This window comes from Macaca mulatta, chromosome 3 (assembly GCF_049350105.2).
Source record: "Macaca mulatta isolate MMU2019108-1 chromosome 3, T2T-MMU8v2.0, whole genome shotgun sequence".
Classification (NCBI taxonomy): Eukaryota; Metazoa; Chordata; class Mammalia; order Primates; family Cercopithecidae; genus Macaca; species Macaca mulatta.
The window spans coordinates 196,149,751-196,173,312 of record NC_133408.1 but is presented as its reverse complement, the minus strand read 5'-3'; the positions used below and the strand labels follow the sequence as shown (position 1 = coordinate 196,173,312).

Sequence of the window (23,562 nt, the reverse complement as noted above, 5' to 3'; positions counted from 1 at the left end):
TTTTCTGCCTGGACATTCTATCCATTATTAAAAGTGGGATTTTCAAATCTCTTACTGTTATTGTATTACTATTTATTTCTCTCTTATGAGTTGTCAATATTTGTTTTACATTTAGGTGCCTTGATGTTGGGTTTATACATGTATTTATAATTGTTTTATCTTTCTGTTGATTTTACCCTTTTATCATTATATAATGACCTTTTTCTCTTGTGACATGTTCTGACTCTAGGTCCGTTTTGTCTAAGTATTGCTACCCCTGTTCTCTGTTGGTTACCATTTGCTTGGAATACCTTTTTCCATTTTTTCACTTTTTTTTTTCTTTTTATTTTTTAGAGAGATGGGTCTCACTCTGTCACCCTGGAGTGCAGTGGCACAATCATAGCTCACTGCAGCTTTGAACTCCTGGGCTCCATCCCTTCACCTTCAATCTGTGTCTGTCTTTATATGTAAAACGAGTCTCTTGTAGACAGCATATCACTGGCTCCTTTCCCCTCAATTCATTCAGCTCTTCTATGTGTTTTGACTGGGAGTTTAATCAATTTACATTTAAAGTCATTACTAATAGGTAAGGACTTACTATTGCCATTTTGTTGTTTTCTGTCTGTTTTGCATGGTTTGGTTTGGTTTTTCTTCCTCTCTTGCTGTCTTATTTTATGATTTTTTTTTTTTTTGGTAGTGGTTGATTCCTTCCTCTTTATCTTTTTTGTATCTCCCAAAGGCTTTTCCTTTGTGATTATCATGGGACATGTGTAAGTCTTGCAGTTATAACTATCTGTTTTAATTTGATAAAAACTTGTGTTTAATTACATATACAGACACTCTACACTTCCACTTTGTCCCCACAACTTTGTGTTCTTAAAGCTTAAAGTCAGTGTTCTTTTTTTTTTTTTTTTTGGCTGTGATCCTGTTAGCAATTTTTTGTCATTATAGTTATTCTTAGTACTTTTGTATTTTAATTTTTATTATGTATTAGGGTTATAGGTGATTTATGCATCACCATTACAGTGTTATATATTCTGTATTTGAATATGTATTTATTTTTACTGGTGAGATTTATGTTTTCATGTACTGTCACATTTCTGCTTGTCTTTTTCCGATTCCATATAAAGAACTCCTATAAGCATTTCTTTTTCTTTTCTTTTTCTTTCTTTCTTTTTTTTTTTTCTTTTTTTTTTTCTTTTTGAGACAAGGTCTTACTCTGCTGCCCAAGCTGGAGTACAGTGGCATGATCACGGCTCACTGCAGCCTTGACCTTCCGGGTTCAGGTAATCCCTCCCATCTCTGTCCCTCTGACAAGTAACTGGGACCCTAGGTGTGCACTACCCTACCTGGGTAATTTGTGTATTTTTTATAGAGATAGGGTTTTTTCATGTTGCCCAGGTTGGTCTTAAACTCCTGAGCTCAAGTGATCCTTCCATGCCTGTCAGCATTTCTTATCAGATGGGTCAAATGGTGACAGTCACTCAGTCTTGTCTGGGAAAGACTTTATCTCTCTTTCATTTTAAAAAAAGAGCTTTGCAGAGTATTGTAATCTTGGTTGTCAGTGTTTCCTTTAGTATTCTGAATACAATTATCCCATTCTTTCCTGGCCTATAAAGTTTTTGCAGAAAAATCCACTGATAGTCTTATGTGTCCCCTTTTATGAGATAAATCACTCTTTTCTTGATGTTTTCTAAATCTTCTCTTTATCTTTTACTTTTTACAGTTTAGTTTTAATGTGTCTCATTGTTGACCTCTTTGATATTCAGCCTATTTGAGAATTTATCAGCTTCTTGAGTCCGTATGTCTATATCCGTCTCCAGATTTGGGAAGTTTTTATTTATTTCAAGCTTGTCCAACCCACAGCCAGCAGGTCACATGTGGCCCAACACAAATTGATGAACTTTCTTTAAGCATTATCATTTTGGTGTGTGATTTTTTTTAAAAGTCCATCAGCTATCATTAGTTTTAGTGTATTTTATATGTGACCCAAGCGCCCAAGACAAATTCTTCTTCCATTGTGGCCCAGGGAAGCCAAAAGATTAGACACTCCTCATTTATTTCTTTAAATAAGCTTTTTTTCTTTTTCTTTTTCTCTTTCTCTTCTCCTTCTGAGACACCTCTAATACATACATTGGTTTGCTTGATGGTGTTTGCTATGGTCTAGATTTGTGTCCTCACCAAAATCTCATGTTGAATTGTAATGTCCATTGTTGGAGGAGGGGCCTGGTGGGAGGTGACTGGATCATGGGGGTGAATTTCCCCCTTGCTGTTCTCATAAGAGTGAGGAGTTATTAAGAGATCTGGTTATTAAGAGATCCCGCTTTGCTCTCTTCCTCCTGCTCCAGCCATATAAGATGTGCCTGCTTCTCTGCCGTGATTGAAAGTTTCCTGAGGCCTCCCCAGCCATGCTACCTTGTACAGCCTGTGGAACCATGAGCCAATTAGACCTCTTTTCTTTCTAAATTACAGTTTCAAGTATTTCTATATAGCAGTGCAAGAAAGGACTAGTACAGTATTTTATAAGTTTTGCAAGCTTTCTTCATTCTTTTTAATTTTTACTTTCTTCTCTAACTGGATAATTTCAAATGACCTGTCTTCAAATCTGAGGAATCTTTCTTTTGCTTGATCATGTCTGCTGTTGAAGCAGTCTGTTGAATTTTTAGTTCAGTCATTGTATTATTTAGCTCCAGAATTTCTTTGGATTCTTTATGTTTTTATTTCTTTGTTGAGCTACTCATTTTGTTCTTTAATTTTTTTCTGACTTAAAAAAATTGTTTATATGTGTTCTTTTGTATCTTACCGAACATGTTCAGAATGATTATTTTGAATTCTTTGCCAGGCAGTATGTGGATCTCTATTTCTTTAGGGTTTTTACTGAAAGTGTATTGTGTTCCTTTTGTGGTGTTATGTTTCCTGGTTTTTCAAGTTGCATGCATCCTTTTGTTGACATCCAAGCAGTCACCTCTTCTGACCTTATGGACTGTCTTAAGGAAAGATCTTTACCCGCAGGAGTGGAGGTGTGGGGTTACTGACTTGGGTAGCCTGTTGGAGCACACTGAAGGGCTGCAAGGGCTGTTGAGAACCTTACGCTGCCTCTTGGTTCAGCAGTAAACATGCTTGGGTAGGCTGAGGCTAGGGTCAGCAAAGTAAGTAAGCGTGCAATATCAGAGGCCAGCTTTAGGGACTAGGTCCCACCAGCAGCAGGTGTGCAGCAGTGGGAGTCAGGGCCAGTGGTGGGATCCTGTGGGCATGTGTACTCACCGTGCTAGGTCTTGGGAGTAGGGCTAGCAGTGCAGAGGCAACAGTGGCTTAAGCAGATGGGTCCACACAGGCAAAAATTGTGAGACCCTTGGGGGTAAAAGCTACAGGGCATTTGCAGTGGCTGTGATGGCCATTAGTTTCCTTAGTGGCAAAATCCACCTGAGTCCTCATGCAGGGTGCTAGTGACTGATGGCACCACTGCTTAGCTGATATTGATAGCCTCTGCTCTTCTTTGTTTCTAGTTCGTTCCACATGTCTTGGCTCTGTCAGTCTTTCCAGAGTTAAGGGTGGTTAAACTGAAGCGAGTCCTTCAGGCAGTACCTCAAAAGGCCGAGGAAGCTGGTTGCTCTCCTTTTCCTTCATGAGGCGAATTCTTGGACTGAGGAGTTTCCTGTCATTGCCAAACCATGTTGGCCTGGGGTATGGGCTGATGCAGGTCGTATGGAAGTGTTCTTCCTGTACTTTCTATGCTGTGGTTCTTGAATTTTTTGCTCCACTCTATTTTGCACCTTCTTGGATTTTTGAACTCTCCCAGACTGTTTTCATTCATGGATATCTAATTGTTGTTTTTATAGGTGAGTAAGGGCTGAAATCTCCTACTCTGCCATTTTGCTTATGACATTCCTGTGCTAATATTGTCATCAGTTTTATTTCTACATGTGTTATAAACCCCAAAATGTATTAGTTCGTTTTGCTTTAAACAATGATGTGTTAAAGAGATTTTAAAAATGAAAGTCTTTTATAGTTACCCACATAGTGATAATTTCTGTTGCTCTTTCTTTGATAATTCTAGATTTCTTTCTGGTAACATTTTCCTTCTGCCTGAAGGACTTCCTGTAATGTTTGTCATAATGTATGCCTATTGATAATGAGATTTTTTCAGTTTTTGTATGTGTCAAATGCCTAATTTTGCCTTGGTTTTGAAAGATATTTTTGTTGGATATGGAAGTTTAGATTGACTATTTTTTGCCTCCAGTACTTTATTTATTTATTTATTTATTTATTTATTTAGAGTCTCGATATCTTGCCCAGGCTGGAGTACAGTGGCACAATCTTGGCTCACTGCAGCCTCTGCCTCCCAGGTTCAAGTGAGTCTCCTGCCTTAGCCACTCAAGTAGCTGGAATTACAGGTGTACGCCCCCACACCTGGTAATTTTTTTGTATTTTTAGTAGAGACAGGGTTTCACCATGTTGGCCAGGCTGGTCTTGAACTCCTGGCCTCAAGTGATCTACCTGCCTTTGCCTCCCTAAGTGCTGGGATTCCATGTGTGAGCCACCATGCCTGGCCTGCCTCTAGTACTTTAAAAATGTTGCTCCATGATCTGATTTGCATAATTTTTGACAATAAATCTTCTGTGATCATTATTTTTGTTCTTATATTTTATGTGATCTTTTCTTTTGGCAACTTCTAAAATTTTTCTTTTAAGCAGTTTGATTATTATGTACTTTGGTAGACTTCTTGTTCTTTGAGTTTATTATACTTCTTTGATTAATTTTCATAATATTTGAAAGATTTTCAGCCACTATTTTTTCAAATAGTTGTTTTTTCTTATCCTTTCTTTTATATATTTATTTATTTTATTATTATACTTTAAGTTCTAGGGTACATGTGCACAACGTGCAGGTTTGTTACATATGTATACCTGTGCCATGTTGGTGCGCTGCACCCATTAACTCGTCATTTACATGAGGTATATCTCCTAATGCTATCCCTCCCCCAACCCCCCACCCCACAACAGGCCCCAGTGTGTGATGTTCCCCTTCCTGTGTCCAAGTGTTCTCATTGTTCAATTCCCAACTATGAGTGAGAACATGCGGTGTTTGGTTTTGTGTCCTTGCGATAGTTTGCTGAGAATGATAGTTTCCAGCTTCATCCATGTCCCTACAAAGTACATGAACTCATCCTATTTTTATGGCTGCATAGTATTCCATGGTGTATATGTGCCACATTTTCTTAATCCAGTCTATGATTGATGGACATTTGGGTTGGTTCCAAGTCTGTGCTATTGTGAATAGTGCTCAATAAACATACGTGTGCATGTGTATCTTTATAGCAGCACGATTTACAATCCTTTGGATATATCCCCAGTAATGGGATGGCTGGATCAAATGGTATTTCTAGTTCTAGATCCTTGAGGAATCGCCACAGTCGTCCACAATGGTTGAACTAGTTTACAGTCCCACCAACAGTGTAAAAGTGTTCCTATTTCTCCACATCGTGTCCAGCAGCTGTTGTTTCCTGACTTTTTCATGATCACCATTCTAACTGGTGTGAGATGGTATCTCATTGTGGTTTTGATTTGCATTTCTCTGATGGCCAGTGATGATGAGCATTTTTTCATGTGTCTGGTGGCTGCATAAATGTCTTCTTTTGAGAAGTGTCCATTCATATCCTTTGCCCACTTTTTGATGGGGTGGTTTGACTTTTTTTCTTGTAAATTTGTTTAAGTTCTTTTTAGATTCTGGATATTAGCCCTTTGTCAGAAGGGTAGATTGCAAAAATTTTCTCCCATTCTGTAAGTTGCCTGTTCACTCTGATGGTAGTTTCTTTTGCTGTGCAGTAGCTCTTTAGTTTAATTAGATCCCATTTGTCAATTTTGGCTTTTGTTGCCATTGCTTTTGGTGTTTTAGACATGAAGTCCTTGCCCATGCCGCTATGTCCTGAATGGTATTGCCTAAGTTTTCTTCTAGGGTTTTTATGGTTTTAGGTCTAACATTTAAGTCTTTAATCCATCTTGAATTAATTTTTGTGTAAAGTGTAAGGAAGGGATCCAGTTTCAGCTTTCTACATAGCTAGCCAGTTTTCCCAGCACCATTTATTAAATAGGGAATCCCTTCCCCGTTTCTTGTTTTTTCAGGTTTGTCAAAGATCAGATGGTTGTAGATGTGTGATATTATTTCTGTTCTGTTCCATTGGTCTATATCTCTCTTTTGGTACCAGTACCATGCTGTTTTGGTTACTGTAGCCTTGTAGTATAGTTTGAAGTCAGGTAGCATGATACCTCCAGCTTTGTTCTTTTGGGTTAGGATTGTCTTGGCAATGTGGGGTCTTTTTTGGTTCCATATGAACTTTAAAGTAGTTTTTTCCAATACTGTGAAGAAAATCATTGGTAGCTTGATGGGGATGGCATTGAATCTATAAATTACCTTGGGCAGTGTGGCCATTTTCACAATATTGATTCTTCCTATCCATGAACATGGAATGTTCATCCATTTGTTTGTGTCCTCTTTTATTTTGTTGAGCAGTGGTTTGTAGTTCTCCTTGAAGAGGTCCTTCACATCCCTTGTAAGTTGGATTCCTAGGTATTTTATTCTCTTTGAAGCAATTGTGAATGGGAGTTCACTCATGATTTGACTCTCTGTTTGTCTGTTATTGGTGTATAGGAATGCTTGTGATTTTTGCACATTGATTTTGTATCCTGTGTTGAAGTTGCTTATCAGCTTAAGGAGATTTTGGGCTGAGATGATGGGGTTTTCTAAATATAGAATCATGTCATCTGCAAACAGGGACAATTTGACTTCTTCTTCTACTAATTGAATACTCTTTATTTCTTTCTCCTGCTTGATTGCCCTAGCCACTATGTTGAATAGGAGTGGTGAGAGAGGGCATCACTGTCTTGTGCCAGTTTTCAAAGGGAATGCTTCCAGTTTTTGCCCATTCAGTATGATATTGGCTGTGGGTTTGTCATAAATGGCCTTTATTATTTTGAGATATGTCCCATCAATGCCTAATTTATTGAGAGTTTTTATCATGAAGGGCTGTTGAGTTTTGTTGAAGGCCTTTTCTGCATCTATTGAGATAATCTGTGGTTTTTGTCTTTGATTCTGTTTAAATGATGGATTACGTTTATTGATTTGTGTGTGTTGAACCAGCCTTGCATCCCAGGGATGAAGCCCACTTGATCATGGTGGATAAGCTTTTTGATGTGCTGCTGAATTCGGTTTGCCAGTATTTTACTGAGGATTTTTTCATCGATGTTCATCAGGGATATTGGTCTAAAATTCTCTTTTTTTGTTGTGTCTCTGCCAGGCTTTGGTATCAGGATGATGCTGGCCTCATAAAATGAGTTAGGAAGGATTCCCTCTTTTTCTATTGATTGGAATAGTTTCAGAAGGAATGGTACCAGCTCCTCCTTGTACCTCTGATAGAATTCGGCTGTGAATACATCTGGTCCTGGACTTTTTTTGGTTGGTAGGCCATTAATTATTGCCTCAATTTCAGAACCTGTATTGGTCTATTCAGGGATTCAACTTCTTCCTGGTTTAGTCTTGTGAGAGTGTTTGTGTCCAGGAATTTATTCATTTCTTCTAGATTTTCTACTTTATTTGTGTGGAGGTGTTTATAGTGTTCTCTGATGGTAGTTTGTATTTCTGTGGGATCGGTGGTGATCTCCCCTTTATCATTTTTTATTACATCTATTTGATTCTTCTCTCTTTTCTTCTTTATTAGTCTTGCTAGTGGTCTGTCAATTTTGTTGATCTTTTCAAAAAATCAGCTTCTGGATTCACTGATTTTTTGAAGGGTTTTTTGTGTCTCTATCTCCTTCATTTCTGCTCTGAGCTTAGTTATTTATTGCCTTCTGCTAGCTTTTAAATGTGTTCGCTTTTGTTTCTCTAGTTCTTTTAATTGTGATGTTAGGGTGTCAATTTTAGATCTTTCCTGCTTTCTCTTGTGGGCATTTAGTGCTATACATTTCCCTCTACACACTGCTTTAAATGTGTCCCAGAGATTCTGGTATGTTGTATCTTTGTTCTCATTGGTTTCAAAGAACATCTTTATTTCTGCCTTCATTTTGTTATGTACCCAGTAGTCATTCAGGAGCAGGTTGTTCAGTTTCCATGTAGTTGACCGGTTTTGATTGAGTTTCTTAGTCCTGAGTTCTGGTTTGATTGCACTGTGGTCTGAGAGACAGTTTGTTATAATTTCTGTTCTTTTACATTTGCTGAGGAGTGCTTTACTTCCAACTATGTGGTCAATTTTGGAATAAGTGTGATGTGGTGCTGAGAAGAATGTATATTCTGTTGATTTGGGGTGGAGAGTTCTGTAGATGTCTATTAGATCCGCTTGGTGCAGAGTTGAGTTCAGTTCCTGGATATCCTTGTTAACTCTCTGTCTTGTGGATCTATCTAATGTTGACAGTGGGGTGTTAAAGTCTCCCATTATTATTTTGTGGGAGTCTAAGTCTCTTTGTAGGTCTCTAAGGACTTTATGAATTTGGGTGCTCCTGTATTGGGTGCATATATATTTAGGATAGTTAGCTCTTCTTGTTGAATTGATCCCTTTACCATTATGTAATGGCCTTGTCTCTTTTGATCTTTGTTAATTTAAAGTCTGTTTTATCAGAGACTAGGATTGCAACCCCTGCTTTTTTTTTGTTTTCCATTTGCTTGGTAGATCTTCCTCCATCCCTTTATTTTGAGCCTATGTGTGTCTCTGCATGTGAGATGGGTCTCCTCAATACAGCACACTGATGGGTCTTGACTCTTTATCCAATTTTCCTGTCTGTGTCTTTTAATTGGAGCATTTGGCTCATTTACATTTAAGGTTAATATTGTTATGCATGAACTTGATCCTGTCGTTATGATGTTTGCTGGTTATTTTGCTTTTTAGTTGATGCAGTTTCTTCCTAGCATCGATGGTCTTTACAATTTGGCATGTTTTTGCAGTGGCTGGTACCGGTTGTTCCTTTCCATGTTTAGTGCTTCCTTCAGGATCTCTTGTAGGGCAGGCCTGGTGGTGACAAAATCTCTCAGCATTTGCTTGTCTGTAAAGGATTTTATTTCTCCTTCACTTATGAAGCTTAGTTTGGCTGGATATGAAATTCGGGTTGAAAATTCTTTTCTTTAAGAATGTCCCCCCACTGTCTTCTGGCTTGTAAGAGTTTCTGCCGAGAGATCTGCTGTTAGTCTGATGGGCTTCCCTTTGTGGGTAACCTGACCTTTCTCTCTGGCTGCCCTTAACATTTTTTCCTTCATTTCAACTTTGGTGAATCTGACAATTATGTGTCTTGGAGTTGCTCTTCTCGAGGAGTATCTTTGTGGCGTTCTCTGTATTTTCTGAATTTGAATGTTGGCCTCCCTCACTAGGTTGGGGAAGTTCTCCTGGATAATATCCTGAAGAGTGTTTTCCAACTTGGTTCCATTCTCTTCGTCACTTTCAGGTACACCAATCAGATGTAGATTTGGTCTTTTCACATAGTCCCATATTTCTTGGAGGCTTTGTTCATTTCTTTTTACTCTGTTTTCTTTACACTTCTCTTCTCACTTCATTTCATTCATTTCATCTTCAGTCGCTGATACCCTTTTTTCCAGTTGATCGAATCAGTTACTGAAGTTTGTGCATGCGTCACGTAGTTCTCGTGCCATGGTTTTCAGCTCCATCAGGTCATTTAAGGACTTCTCTATATTCTAGTTAGCCATTCGTCTAATCTTTTTTCAAGGTTTTTCGCTTCTTTGCAATGGGTTCGCACATCCTCCTTTATCTTGTATAAGTTTGATTTTCTGAAGCCTTCTTCTCTCAACTCGTCAAAGTCATTCTCTGTCCAGCTTTGTTCCATTGCTGGCGAGGAGCTGTGTTCCTTTGTAGGAGAAGAGGCGCTCTGATTTTTAGAATTTTCAGCTTTTCTGTTCTGGTTTCTCCCCATCTTTGTGGTTTTATCTACCTTTGGTCTTTGATGATGGTGATGTACAGATGGGGTTTTGGTGTGGATGTCCTTTCTGTTTGTTAGTTTTCCCTCAGCTGCAGGTCTGTTGGAGTTTGCTGGAGGTCCAATCCAGACGCTATTTGCCTGGGTATCACCAGCAGAGGCTGCAGAACAGAATATGGCAGAACAGCAAATGTTGCTGCCTGATCATTCCTCTGGAAGCTTCATCTCAGAGGGGCACCTGGCCGTGTGAGGTGTCAGTCGGCCCCTACTGGGAGGTGCCTCCCAGTTAGGCTACTCTGGGGTCAGGGACCCACTTGAGGAGGCAGTCTGTCCGTTCTCAGATCTCAAACTCTGTGCTGGGAGAACCACTACTGTCTTTAAAGCTATCAACAGGGACATTTAAATCTGCAGAAGTTTCTGCTGCCTTTTGTTTGGCTATGCCCTGGCCCCAGAGGTGGAGTCTACAGAGGCAGGTAGGCCTCTTTGAGCTGCATTGGGCTCCACCCAGTTCGAGCTTCCAGGCTGCTTTGTTTACCTACTCAAGCCTCAGCAATGGCAGGCACCCCTCCCCAGCCTCTCTGCTGCCTTGCAGTTCAATCTCAGACTGCTGTACTAGCAATGAGTGAGGCTCTGTGGGCATGGGACCCTCCGAGACAGGTGCAGGATATAATCTCCTGGTGTGCCGTTTGCTAGGACTGTTGGAAAAGGGCAGTATTAGGGTGGGAGTGACCCGATTTTCTTTGTGCCGTCTGTCACAGCTTCCCTTGGCTAGGAAAGGGAATCCCCTGACCTCTTGCGCTTTGGCTCATGCTCAGTGGTCTGCACCCACTGTCCTGCACCCGCTGTCTGACATGTCCCAGTGAGATGAACCCAGTATGTCAGTTGGAAATACAGAAATCACCCATCTTCTGCATTGCTCACACTGGGAACTGTAGACTGGAGCTGTTCCTATTTGGCCATCTTCTCTTATCCTCTCTTTCTTCCCCTTCAGGGACTCTATCACAAGCACATAAGACATTTCAAATGAATTCATGGTTCGTTGATGCTTTGTTCATTCTTTTCTTATTTCGCTCCTTGTTTTGTTTTCCTATTCCTGTGTCTTTAAATTTACTAATCTCTTCTTCTGCAGTGTCCAATCTGCCGTTAATCCCATCTGGTGTACTTTTCATGTCCCACAGTATAATTTTCCTTTGTAGAAGGTCAATTTCAGTCTATTCTTTAATATCTCTACTTAGCAAGTTTTATCTTTCCTCTAGCTTTTGAAATAAGGCATGTAGTTAAAAATAACTGTTGTAATGTCTTTGCTACTCATTCTGTCACCTGCTTCATTTCTTGACCAGCTGCTCCCCACAAGCATACACTGGTCAGTTCTCTGCCGGGTTCTTCCATTGTGCAGCCCTCTGGCCGCTGTGCCATCCTTATGCTCCAAGCTTCATCTCTTGATCTTAGGGAGATGGCTGGAGCCCGCCTCAGCTCTTCTCTCTACATTGCAGTGTCTCTTTAGATGGTAAACTGTGGCAATCATAGGGCCCACCTTGTTTGTTTCTCATCTGTCAGTGATCACTGTCCTTGGTTTCCTGATGTCTAGGGTCTTGAAAACTGTTGTTTCATATACTTTGTTCAGTGTTTCAGTTTATTCAGTTGAGAGGGAAAATCTGGTCTCTTTTACTCCATATAGGCTGGAACCTGAAGTCAATAAGTATATCTCCAATTGATATAATTTCTTGAAAATATACTTGCACAGCAAGACTGGTCAAAGGTAAAGCCAGCTGGGCACAGTGGCTCATGCCTGTAATCCCAGCACTTTGGGAGGCCCAGGTGGGCGGATCACCTGAGTTCAGGAGTTTGAGGCCAGCCTGACCAACATGGTGAAACCCCATCTCTACTAAAAATACAAAAATTAGCCTGGCATGGTGGTGGGCGCCTGTGTTCCCGACTACTTGGGAGGCTGAGGCAGGAAAATCGCTTGAACCCAGGAGGGCTTGGTTGCAGTGAGCTGATATTGTGCCACTGCACTGCTGGGCAACAAGCGCAAAACTCCGTCTCAAAAAAACAAAAAAAAAGTAAAGCCTTTGCTTCAACAGCATCATCTTTCATTCCACCCCGGAAGTGGAGCCTCTCTTTCGTTTTACGATGACTTTGTTTTTTAATGAATAAAACAATTGGCAATGAGCCTATTTAAATTATTCCTGTTTTAAAATGATTGCAGATTTCATTATTTCATACTCTGTCACTTTTTTTTTCCCAACACTGTCTTAGCTAATATTATTTCAAAAAATCTGGTTTAGAGGAAGAGATTTGAAAACATAGTATAATTAACCCTTGAGTTCAGAAGGAAAAAAGTATGTTAATCCTAATATTTCAGCAAAGAACATTTAATCTGTGCATTTTTAAAAATAAGATGTACGTGTTATTTCTGGTAATCTTACATTAAAACCATGGATATTTATGTCAGCCATTTGTGTAATAGGCTAACATATATAATTTATTGATAAAGTCAGATTAATGATCCCTTTATGTGTCAAGCTTTATAAACTCTCTTAACTACTTTTTGCTGCTTTAGGAAGATGAATAGGCTTCCTAAAAGTAGAAGTTTACTCAGGTGGGCTAAAGAACATAAATTCTATTGACTCATATTGCAGGTAGAGAAACCAGCCCTTTCTTAAATGAGATTTTATTCTGTATGTTCTTTTATAGGTATGAATAGAAAAAGACTGTTATTCAAGGAATTATGCATAAAATATTTTCAGTTGAATTCTAATGGGTGGAGTTGATGTGCAGTTTGTCATGAAGAATATTTTTTATTGACAGATAATCTAGATAATGTGACCTTATGCTTAGCCACGGCTTAACTTACTAAGCTTCTTGCCTGGTGTATATTTTACTTAATCTTTTAACAGAATGCACTTCCAAATGGACATAAGCATTTAGATATTTGACTAAGAGAGTTAAACAACAACATTTGATAATTAAATCTTTCTAATAGTAGTATTTTAAAATATTTTAAAATTTGCTTGCTTTTAAAATACTTTTACTTTTTTACAGAAATAGAGGTTTTAAAATCTTTTATATTTGTCAAATGATTGCTGTTAAAGCTTTGTCTGAGTATTGTCATTTTTTCTTAATTGTTGGTGCTTTTAATTTTTTTTTTCTTTGTTGAGATGGAGTCTCGCTCTTTCACCCAGGCTGGAGTTCAGTGGTGTGATCTTGGCTCACTACAAGCTCCACCTCCCGGGTTCAGGCCATTCTCCTGCCTCAGCCTCCTGAGTAGCTGGGACTACAGGCGCCCGCCACCAGGCCCGGCTAATTTTTTTGTATTTTTCGTAGAGACGGGGTTTCACCGTGTTAGCCAGGATGGTCTCGATTGCCTGACCTCATGATCAGCCCGCCTCGGCCTCCCAAAGTGCTGGGATTACAGGCGTGAGCCACCGCGCCTGGTGCTTTTAATTTTAAAAGTACATTTTATAATCTATTGCCATGCCAGAAACCTCTCAGGCAGAATTTTAGATAAGTTCTTTTTTAAAGTTTCTTGTGGTCCAGTCTTTATAGAAAATTTTCAGAATTGAAGAACTATGTGTTGGTCAGAGTGATCTGTTAGTCAGTCTATCAGATTTTTAAAAATATTCAACACGATGATGTCTTGGAACTAGTTTTTTGAGGTAATATTTATCTAGTTATTCGGCGCACTATAGCAACAGGCTCCTGGGTTTCTGTTTATGAAGTCAACCTGAAATAGCCTGGAAACCAAAACATCTGATGATAGAGGCTGTTCTTTGCCTAGATGTTCCGTATTAGGTCTCGACCCTGAGTCTCAAGATACCAAGTTGAATCCACTAAGAAGTTCTAGTGAAGCACTTTCCCGTTTTTCAAAACATACCTTCCATTCTTACCATGATGGTGCATTCAGCTTCTTGACTTCTCATTATGTGGTAGTGCTGTCACAACATAGGACACAGGCCGTGTCTGGGGGGGTTGGATTACCTACCACAGAGCATCTACAGTGGTGTCCAAAGTGGAGTTTGTGCATTTCCATGCATTCATAAAGTAAGTCGTTGGACTATGTGAAGAAACTATTAGAATTTGTATTTATATTTATTGTTATGATTTTTAAAGTCTTTGTTTTGTCTGTATATGTCATTGAATAGTATATATGTAGCTTATAAATAATTAAATACACATATACGGGGTATAGATGGTCAAATTTTGTTTTTACTAATGGTAGTATATGATCAAAAAAATTTCAAGAGCAGTTAAGACTCATGTGGAGCATCTGGACAAGGGTTTGATTCCGGGATCTCCCGTTTCCTCCGTCAGTGAGCTTCGTGCTGTGTAAAATTTGGGTGTCTGTGTCTGTGGGTTTTTCTTTTGAGAAGATTCATAGCTCTCACCAGATTCTCAAAGGAGTCTTTGGCCCTAATGAGAAAATTACTTATCTGGGATCTCTGGGCTGCAGCCACTGAAGCTTGTTTTGGTAGGATTATATCTTGTTTAAAGATCACTTCCTAGGCTAAATGAAATGGTGCTTTATTTGAAAAATAAAACTTATAATTAGATATGTATTCCCTTTAACAAGGTAAAGTTTTATTAATATGAATAGCTGAGAAACTGCAGCCAAGATTGTTGTCATCTTCTCATAACCATGCGTGACAGGCTGGTGTCTGCATTAACCTTTTTAAAAAAGCTGTTTTATTGTATGTTTTCATTAATTGTCTACCTTTGAAAAATATTTTGGTATATTATTGCCTTTCAATTTCAAACACATTTGTCCTGGAAAGAAGTGGATACAGAAAAGCTACTTTTGAGATCTCCTGTTTTTATGACAATGTTTATATTTGGTTTTTCTGTTGTCTCTCTAAGCCGCTTTTGTAGAGGCTATCTGTACTAGATGATGCCATTGCATTGGAGTGAGGATGAGAGTTCAGTTCATAGGTCAACTGATAATGTAAAACTGAGTATAGTCAAAGTTATTCTTGAAATCACCCATAAAAATCCTTAAATCACCCTTAAAATATGAGGTACATAATTTTGTTTATACAATTTTATAGACAATTATTATTTCTTCTCATTCTTTGTAGTTTAAATTTTATATGGCCCCCAAGTAGCTCTATCCTTTCTTCCTTGAAGAATGTTGACATTCCCAGTATCTGTCACTTGACCAATGCCTGAGTGATGTTTATTTATCTATCAGTGGTCAGAAAAATCCTACCATTCATGTATTTTTTCCAATAAATACTGGACCTGGCCATGTGCTCATTTAATAGAATGATTATTTAAACTATTTTTAAGTAAAAAGACTTTTAAAAATGTGTATAGATGAATTTAAGTAACTTCAATGCATACATTATGTCATCCTACTGTATTTCCTGCTTTGCCTTTTTACCCTACAAACCTACAAGCATTAAACTCAGATTAACAATTTTTTATGGAAGGAAATTATGTATTCATTTATGTAATACGTATTAAGTGTGTATGACATTATTCTGGGCACTGGGATTATAGGGGTGAAACAAAGTTCCTGTTCTTACAGAACCTGCATTCTAGTGGGGAAAACAGGCAATAGATAAGCCAAAAAGAAAAAAAAATTAGTTGATGTGTGCTATGAAGAGTCATAATGAGTATAGAAGGCCATGGAAGGTCCAGCTGTTTTAGATAGGGGAGTCAGAGGTTTCCTCTCTGAGGAGATGGCATTTGCCCAGAGACCCGACTAAAGAGATGGGACGGGCAGTTCCTCCAGAGGGCAGCAGCAGAGGAGGCGTAAGGATGTTCTCAGGCATCTTTTTCATCGTGACTCTTGCTTCCTGTGATCAGTTACAGCCTTCCTGTCTCAGTAGAGCATGCAGTCAGCCATCCTACCCACGTAAGCAGCACGCGAGCTTGATTTTTAATGTAAGCGTGACTTCTATCGGACGTCAAAGGGCATTCATTCTGACCTCATTACTCATCACTTGCAAGTGACTGTGGCGTGTATGTGAAGCAGGTTAGGGCTGGCTTGAGGCTGTCCCACTAGATGATAGTTACATATTTTAAACTAGGATTTATTCATTACAGCATCTCATGTAACAAAAGAGAGAAAGTCCATAGAATTCTGTCTAACTTGTACTTTACTTTTAGCACTGTCTTAACCTGATTTCATTAAGGGCTATTTTATTTATTTTTAACAGGAATCACTAGATTTGATCTACTTGGCGACTTTGGAAGGTTTAATTGGCTGGGAAATTTCTATATTGTATTATCCTACAATTTGCTTTTTGCTATTGTGACAACATTGTGTCTGGTCCGAAAATTCACCTCTGCAGTTCGAGAAGAACTTTTCAAGGCCCTAGGTAATCCTGAGGTTTATGGGTATTTTTTCCTTTTCTACTAAATAATAAGTTCGACATTTGAGTTAATATTACATTTTCAGCTATTTAGTTTCCTAAATTTGTAAAACCTTAGAGGTCAAGTTATTGATCTGCTACTTTGTGCAAAATTACTTCATTAAGCCTTAGCTTCGTTATCTGTAATATAGTGATAGTATCGTCTTCCTTTTAGGGTTTTTGTGAAGATCAACTGAAATAATTCTCATAAGATCCTTAGCATAGTGCCTGGCACATCATAAGAACTCAGTAAATATTAGCCCCTTTATTATGACGATGGTGGTCATGGTGGTGGTGAGGATGATATGATGTTAAAAGCTTATTCCTTGGTAATAATACCTTTTAGTTAAAGCTTTTTTGAGGCTTGGATTTTACAAGTATTAGGCTAACCCATAAGTTTCTTCAGTAAGCCAAATAATAAATTCAAGGTGAAAATGTTAGCATTCTTGGCACTGATATAATAGAAGAGAGAGGATTTACTATTATGTATTCCAAGAGTCACATGTATTGTAATGGTGTTAAAAACTGGTAGGTTTAGCTAAAGGGTACAAACATAACCTATGAATGTATTTTTTATGCTTATTTCCACATTAGTGCTAAACATGTCAAGTTTTTTACTTTAAGAATGCCAGGACAAAGTAAATGATCTTGGTTTGGGGGGCGGGGTTGTAATTTTATGACAGAAGAAGGGAAAGGCAGTGACTTCTTGTAGAAAATTATTAAAACTCCTGACATCAGCTCATTCACCTGAGTTGACATCATTCGAATGCGTATGACTCCATATTGGGGCTTTTAGCTATTGCAAAAGGCCACATATTGATGGATTCATTAAGGTCCAGTTTTCAGATAACTTAAACTATATGAGCAGCAATAAAGCTTCTCACATCACCAGGCCTTTCCAACCTTGATGTTTGAGAGGGTGACCTTTGGGAGGCACAGAAGATTTCAGATGAGCTGGCCATGTGTCTTTCACTTTGCATATGCCCGGGAGGGGACGGCTCATCAAATGTTGGCCTGACAGGAAACAGTCACAGCTCATCTCAGCTGACGTGCCAGATAATTTATACCTTTTAATGCTTAGGGTTAATAAAGCTGGCCCAACTTGAAGTGGGAATCAAACAGTCCTTTTTATCAGATGTCTAGCATTAAAACTTAATTTTTAAGCCTGTTACAATATCAGCAAGATTAGTTAGCCATGGTCTCAGATACATTTCCACCTTCCATTCACTAAATGAGATGGTTGCAAATGGACTGTTGTAAGTTTAGCTTTTGAATTAGGTATTCTGGACATCATTTTGCTAAGAAAGCCTTTGTTAAAGTAATAAAACATAACTTAACCTGATATAAAAGGCCTTATATGCATGTCAGTTCATTGACCATAGGAGAGAGTAGAATGAGCAAGAGTTGTATAAAACTACCTAATAGATACATTTACTTTTCTTCCCAAATGTTTTTCAGTATTCTTTGGGGTGCTCTAAGGGGCAATTTATACATAGAAAAAGAGTCTTATTAAGTATATGTAATGTTTGAATGATCTGAGATCTTAATAAGGATTTCACTGAGACTGGTAATTTGGTTGTGAAGTAGCTAGCCCCTTTCTTTTTTTTTCTTCCTTTTTTTGTAGAGTTTTTTTTTTCCCCTCTGCTACTCCACCCATTGATAATAATAGTACCCATCTCAGAGAATATCTAGCACATACTAAACACTAGAAATTTAGCTGGTGACGGTGGTAATGGACGAGGTGTTTTCTGGAGTTGTCTGCAGAAGAGGGACATCAGAGTTTCTCAGAATGTATAACCAACGTGACCCCCAAGTGTTAGATGTGAACTCCAATAATCTATCCTAAAAGGGGGACTTCATTTCAGCTTAGTCGGTGGATACCGCATCGATCATCTGTCTTCACTCAGTCCCTTCTCTAACAAGCTTTATTTTAGCACACTTCCTCAACTCCAACAGCTGTGGGTTCCTATTGTCATTCCTGGGACCAGACCATGTTTTGTCTTGGATTGATTTCTTTTTTTCCTTCCCATTCAGACGTAGAGAGGCTCAGTTTTACCTTTTCTTTCATTAAGATATGCAGGTGACAGAAAGATTTTGGAGTGCGATATTAGTTTATGAGTGATGTGAAACTGCCTAATAGGTCAGTTACCATGTGAAATTTTAGGGAGAAAAGTCTTTTCCAAGTAAGTTGTTGAGATGCCAGAAAGGTCTGAGCTTCATGATAAGTATTTTCTCAACATCTGTTCTGTGGAAGTGCTGCTGTGTATGGTCATAGGCCACATAGTGATCGTTTGGTCAGTAACGGATCACTTGCCCGTGTGACAGACCACAGAGATGACAGTGGAGCTGAGCAGTTTCTGTCACCTAGTGACCTGGTAGCTGTTGTAATGTCCTGGCACAATGTGTCACTTTTCTAGGTTTAGATATTTTTAGATGCACAAATATTTACCATTGTGCCAGAGTTGCCTACAGTACTCAGTACAGTAACATGCTGTCTGGTTTGTAACTTAGGAGCAATAGGCCATACCCTACAGCCTAGGTATGTTGTGGGCTGTGCCCCCTGGGTGTGTGTAGATATACTCTGTGATGGTATCACAGTGACAGTTGACAACCCATGTCTCAGAGTGTATTCCTGTTGTTCAGCAACACCTGACTGTGTTCCTGTATGTCATTGTCTTTCGTTTTCATTAAAGTACTTGAAGCTCCGGTGCCACAGAAGCTCTTAGGTTTTCTTCTCCCTGTGAGAGTGCAGTGTTGGTCTGTGCAGTGTTGGTGTCAGATATATCACGTAAATAATTGTTATATGATACAGAGAGAAATAAATGTAACTTTAAAAGATAGTGATAATTTTGTATTCTGTGAAATACCTTTAGGTAGTGAGATATTATTTATGTTCAATTTATTCTTTTGTCATTTCTTTTTTGGTAATGTTTTCCATTCTTTTCTTTTTAATTACATGTTAATATTTTGGTGTGGCTTTCCCTACATTTTCCTGCATATGTGTGTGTGTGTGTTATTTTACTTTATTTGAAATTGTTTTGAGACAGGGTCTCACTGTGTCACCCAGGCTGGAGTGCAGTGGTGTGATCACATCTCACTGCAGCCACAACCTGCTGAGCTCAGGCGGTTCTCCCGTCTCAGCCTCCCGCAGTGCTGGGGTTATAGGCATGAGCCACTGCAACCAGCTAATTTTTGTGTTTTTCATGAAGATGGGGTTTCACATTGTCGCCCAGGCCTGCCTCAAAGCCCTCAGCTCAAACGATCCTTCCACCTTAGCCTCCTGAAGTGCTGGGATGACAGACGTGAGCCACCATGCCCAGCCTGTGTGCGTGTATTTTAAAATGAAAGTGGGAACCTGTCTGTCTCGGGTTAGGTTCCCTGAGAAGCACACTTTGGATGGGAATCCGCTTGCCAGGAAGAGATTTGTTAGCCGGGTTGGGGAAACGGAAGAGGAAGGGGCTGTGCAGAGAGAGGAATTGTGTCATGATGCAGTCACACTAGAAGCCTCCGCTGGCCCTCGGGGATGTTGTGACTTTGATGACCCTTCAGAGCTCCACTGAACTGAGGAGAAGCGGGCAGGCTCTTAGGACCCTCACGTGCTATCCTGGAAGGGGCAGGACTTCCCTCCCTGCAGCTGTCTTCAGCTGAGGCCATCCTCAGAGGGAAGTTGCCAGTAGGGAGAAGAAATCTTTCATTCCTCAGGGGGATCTGGCCAGCACCTCACAGCTTCCCAAGTAAAACTGAGCTTTGTAAATCTCTTCTCCCTACCCTAACCCTTTCCCAGCCACTCAACAATATATCATTTCTCACCATTTTCTGAATTTTTTTGCAGGGCTTCATAAACTTCATTTATCAAATACTTCAAGGGATTCAGAAACAGCCAAGCCTTCTGTAAATGGGCATCAGAAAGCACTGTGAGATGCACAGACGGCTTCTTCTACAACCAAGAGACCTGAGAACTCCAGACTCATGACATTCCTGTCCCACGTAGAAGCATTTCCATTTCAACCTTGGCTCCTCTTCAGAACCTAGACCTATCAGTGCCATTTTTTTTCATAGTCTACAAAGAATTTGGCTATGGCTGATCTTTTTTTAAATTTAACTTTCTGATAGACCCTGTAGTTTCCAGTTAAATGCAGATTCCTTAGAGCCGTATAGAACAGCGCATTCTTCTGTAGACATTTTCTCATATCGGTAAATACAGTCATCCATATGAAAAAATTGTTTTCACCTGATATGAAAATGTTAGAAAAGGCAAACTCTGGGACTTCTAAAGATTTACTTAAATCCCATTATATACTTTATTCAGAATGTAGAAGCCAACCTGAAATGCATCCTTGGTACTAAGTGAAGCTTCTTCAGAAAATGCATTTTTCAAATGCAATAGGAACTGTTTGTAGATATCATCATTGCAGTGTGTGTTGGAGCTGTAATGGTTGCAGTTATGTTTCTTATTTCCCTAAAAGCAAAAAGCATAGTTTCTGATTTATGTTACAGAATGATACTGATTAGACTTTGAGCCAAGAGGAAAATACTAAATTCTTTTAAACCTGGAGCCTTAGAGAGCCACAGGAATATCTTCTGTTGTACAGTCTAATAAGCTATGGTAGGAAGTATCACGTAATCACAGTTTAATGACAGTTTATGTATATAATTCAGTATTACCTCTGATAACATAGTTGCCAGTGTTTAATACACTTGTAACTTGGATTTTTGCCTTATAGGCTATATGTATACGCAGTTTTTTAAAGCTTTTTTTTCAAAGATCACTTAATTCCCCGTGCTTCTGTAATGCTTATGAAAACTATAAATGGCGAGTGGTGGAACTCCTCCTTTCCTCATAGTCCTCAGGCTTTGGTTACTTTTGCATATGCCATTTGAAGCCTCCAACTTTTACCAGTTTAACATCCAAAGTTCACAGCATCACCATTCATGGTGTAAGAACAGTTTTGCAGTATAACACGATCTGATAATCATTCAGTTATTCAATTGTAAATAATTACTGGGATGGTTTCTTGGCTTTAAGTCTACTGAATAAAATCTATGAAATTGTACTCTGTGTTAACCATCCACTAGGATAGAATACCGGAAACTGTGCATGCAAAAATACGAGATGGGTCCATTTGTACACAATTCGTAGTTATGCAATCTACTATATAAATATGTTCACATGCACTATGTGTATGAAAATAGATTGTCTGTGTTCAGACGAAAGTAAAACTTTTTTTCAAATTGTTAAATTTAAAGGTTTTCTGGGAGAAATTTATGAAAAACAGGCTGTGTCTATTTGACATCAGAAATTTCCACTTAAACCAAAATAATGAGAAACTTTATTCTGTATATTTATAACCTTCGTTGAGTATACTTCCCCCTTATTTATACCTCTGCATTTCCTTCTGCGCTTCACATCTTTCTAAAATGCAGCTTGGTTTTAAAATAAAAGAACATTCATTTTGTGATTCTAAACAACCTTCAGTAAATACCACCAGTATGGTACTGGTGAATTTCTCAGCATAAAATCGACATACCTAAAAAGTTAATAAAATTCAGCTGTTTTCCAATTTCATTGTTATGCCTATTGAAGTATTAACAGCAAGGTTTCATTTTTAGTGAAACTTGGAATCCGTACTTTGAGCAGACGAAGTCAGGGGAAGAACAGAAAGAAACTCAGGAGTAGAGTAATGTCATTTTTCGCTTGCACCACTTTCAGGGCACATCCAAAGAGTTCCTAGATACTTGTAAAATGTCTGAAAACTTTTAAGTAATAAACTTTTCAATGTTTAGCTCAACTTTTTGTTCATTTGGAAGTTTCTCTCCATCCAAGGACTTAAGCCAGTTTTGGATTTGTAAGCCCAGAGTACAGTACACTTCCTGGAGGCATCGTCACTGCTGTTGAAACAAAGAATGTGCATGGGGTGGAAGGACGGCTTCGAACCTCTGGACTCAGCCTTGAGAACACACACAGATTGTTACAGCCCTGGGCTGCTGCGTAATCACAGTTCCTCGAGCCTCTTCCAGAGCCCATGCCCGAGCTCTGCCTCTCCAGAGACTGACTCCAAATGCAGGAGCTTCCACTGGACCTAGGTTGGAGGCTGCTTTGTACGACAGACTCCAGAAATGGATGCCAGAATACAGAGGCCAAACGTTCTGAGTCCTGGTAAGGACAGTCGCTCTGGGGGTCTTCATTTTACTGCAGTTCCTGCGTGCCAGTGAAAGGAGATAGACCCTGGAAGGCAGAGCTGCAGATGCTCATCATCGGGTCAATTCTGGAGCTACAGTTTTGTTTCTGACTGGATGGGGATGCACCGGTGACTATATCAAATCAAACAGTCCTTTTCTTCTCTCTCCTTTAGTATCGATTTTAAAGTGCATTAGGCACTATGGTTTCAGAGTTTCTTGGGGAAACTTTGCAGATTTTCGTATTCATTGGTTCTGCGATACTTAAATAAATTATTTTACAATTACACGTTTTCAGATTATAACATTTGTATTAATTTTTACTGATTTTCCAAGATACTTCTTAGATTTGCTATTTACGTAGCTTTATGTACATTCTCTGTAAAAATAGAGCTCTAAGTATGAGACTTTACATGAAAATTGTACACACACATACACTAATGTTAGTTCCTTAAATTGCTGCACTAAGGTGCTGGTTAGTAGGGATGGATGGAGCCTCTGGCGTTTTGCTTGCACATGCATTAAAGGCTCATGTGTACCTGCTCTCAGCGGCAATGCAGCCTTCCCACACTTTGCTGGGTGCCCGTGGCTCTCCCTGCAGTCTCAGTGAAGGCCTCGTCTGCCAGGGACACAGGTTTTCATCATGTACAGGCTCTTATGTGCTTGTTTTGTTGGTAGCACGTTACTTAATGCACAAAGGCAGATTTTTTTTTTTTTTTTTTTGAGGCAGAGTCTCGCTCTGTCGCCCAGGCTGGAGTGCAGTGGCCAGATCTCAGCTCACTGCAAGCTCCGCCTCCCGGGTTCACACCATTCTCCTGCCTCAGCCTCCCGAGTACCTGGGACTACAGGCGCCCGCCACCTCGCCCGGCTAGTTTTTTTGTATTTTTTAGTAGAGACGGGGTTTCACCGTGTTAGCCAGGATGGTCTCGATCTCCTGACCTCGTGATCCGCCCGTCTCGGCCTCCCAAAGTGCTGGGATTACAGGCTTGAGCCACCGTGCCCGGCCAAAGGCAGAATTATTATAGGTTTTTTAAAAAATGTGAACATAGATGCAGCACCTACTTTTTAAACTTGAAAAAACTGGTATAATGTTAACTTTTAAAAGTAACGTTTGGACACACTAGTAAACTAGTAAACAT

General features: G+C 39.3%; 1 protein-coding gene across 15 annotated transcripts in view; it reads left to right on the top strand.

The window, feature by feature from the left end:
• The window catches only part of LMBR1 (limb development membrane protein 1), a 211,748-nt gene extending 189,036 nt beyond the window's left edge, over positions 1-22,712 (top strand). For 11 of the 15 annotated variants that reach the window (XM_077997809.1, XM_015135372.3, XM_077997815.1 and 8 more), the window contains 2 exons: positions 16,052-16,213; positions 20,079-22,712. In XM_077997809.1, the coding sequence (XP_077853935.1) occupies positions 16,052-16,213; positions 20,079-20,164 (248 nt within the window). In that variant the 3' untranslated portion in view covers positions 20,165-22,712. The remainder of the gene's footprint in view (positions 1-16,051; positions 16,214-20,078) is intronic. The other 4 variants (XM_077997816.1, XM_077997817.1, XM_028846515.2 and 1 more) reach the window with 1 other exon arrangement.
• The last annotated feature ends 850 nt before the right edge of the window (positions 22,713-23,562 follow it).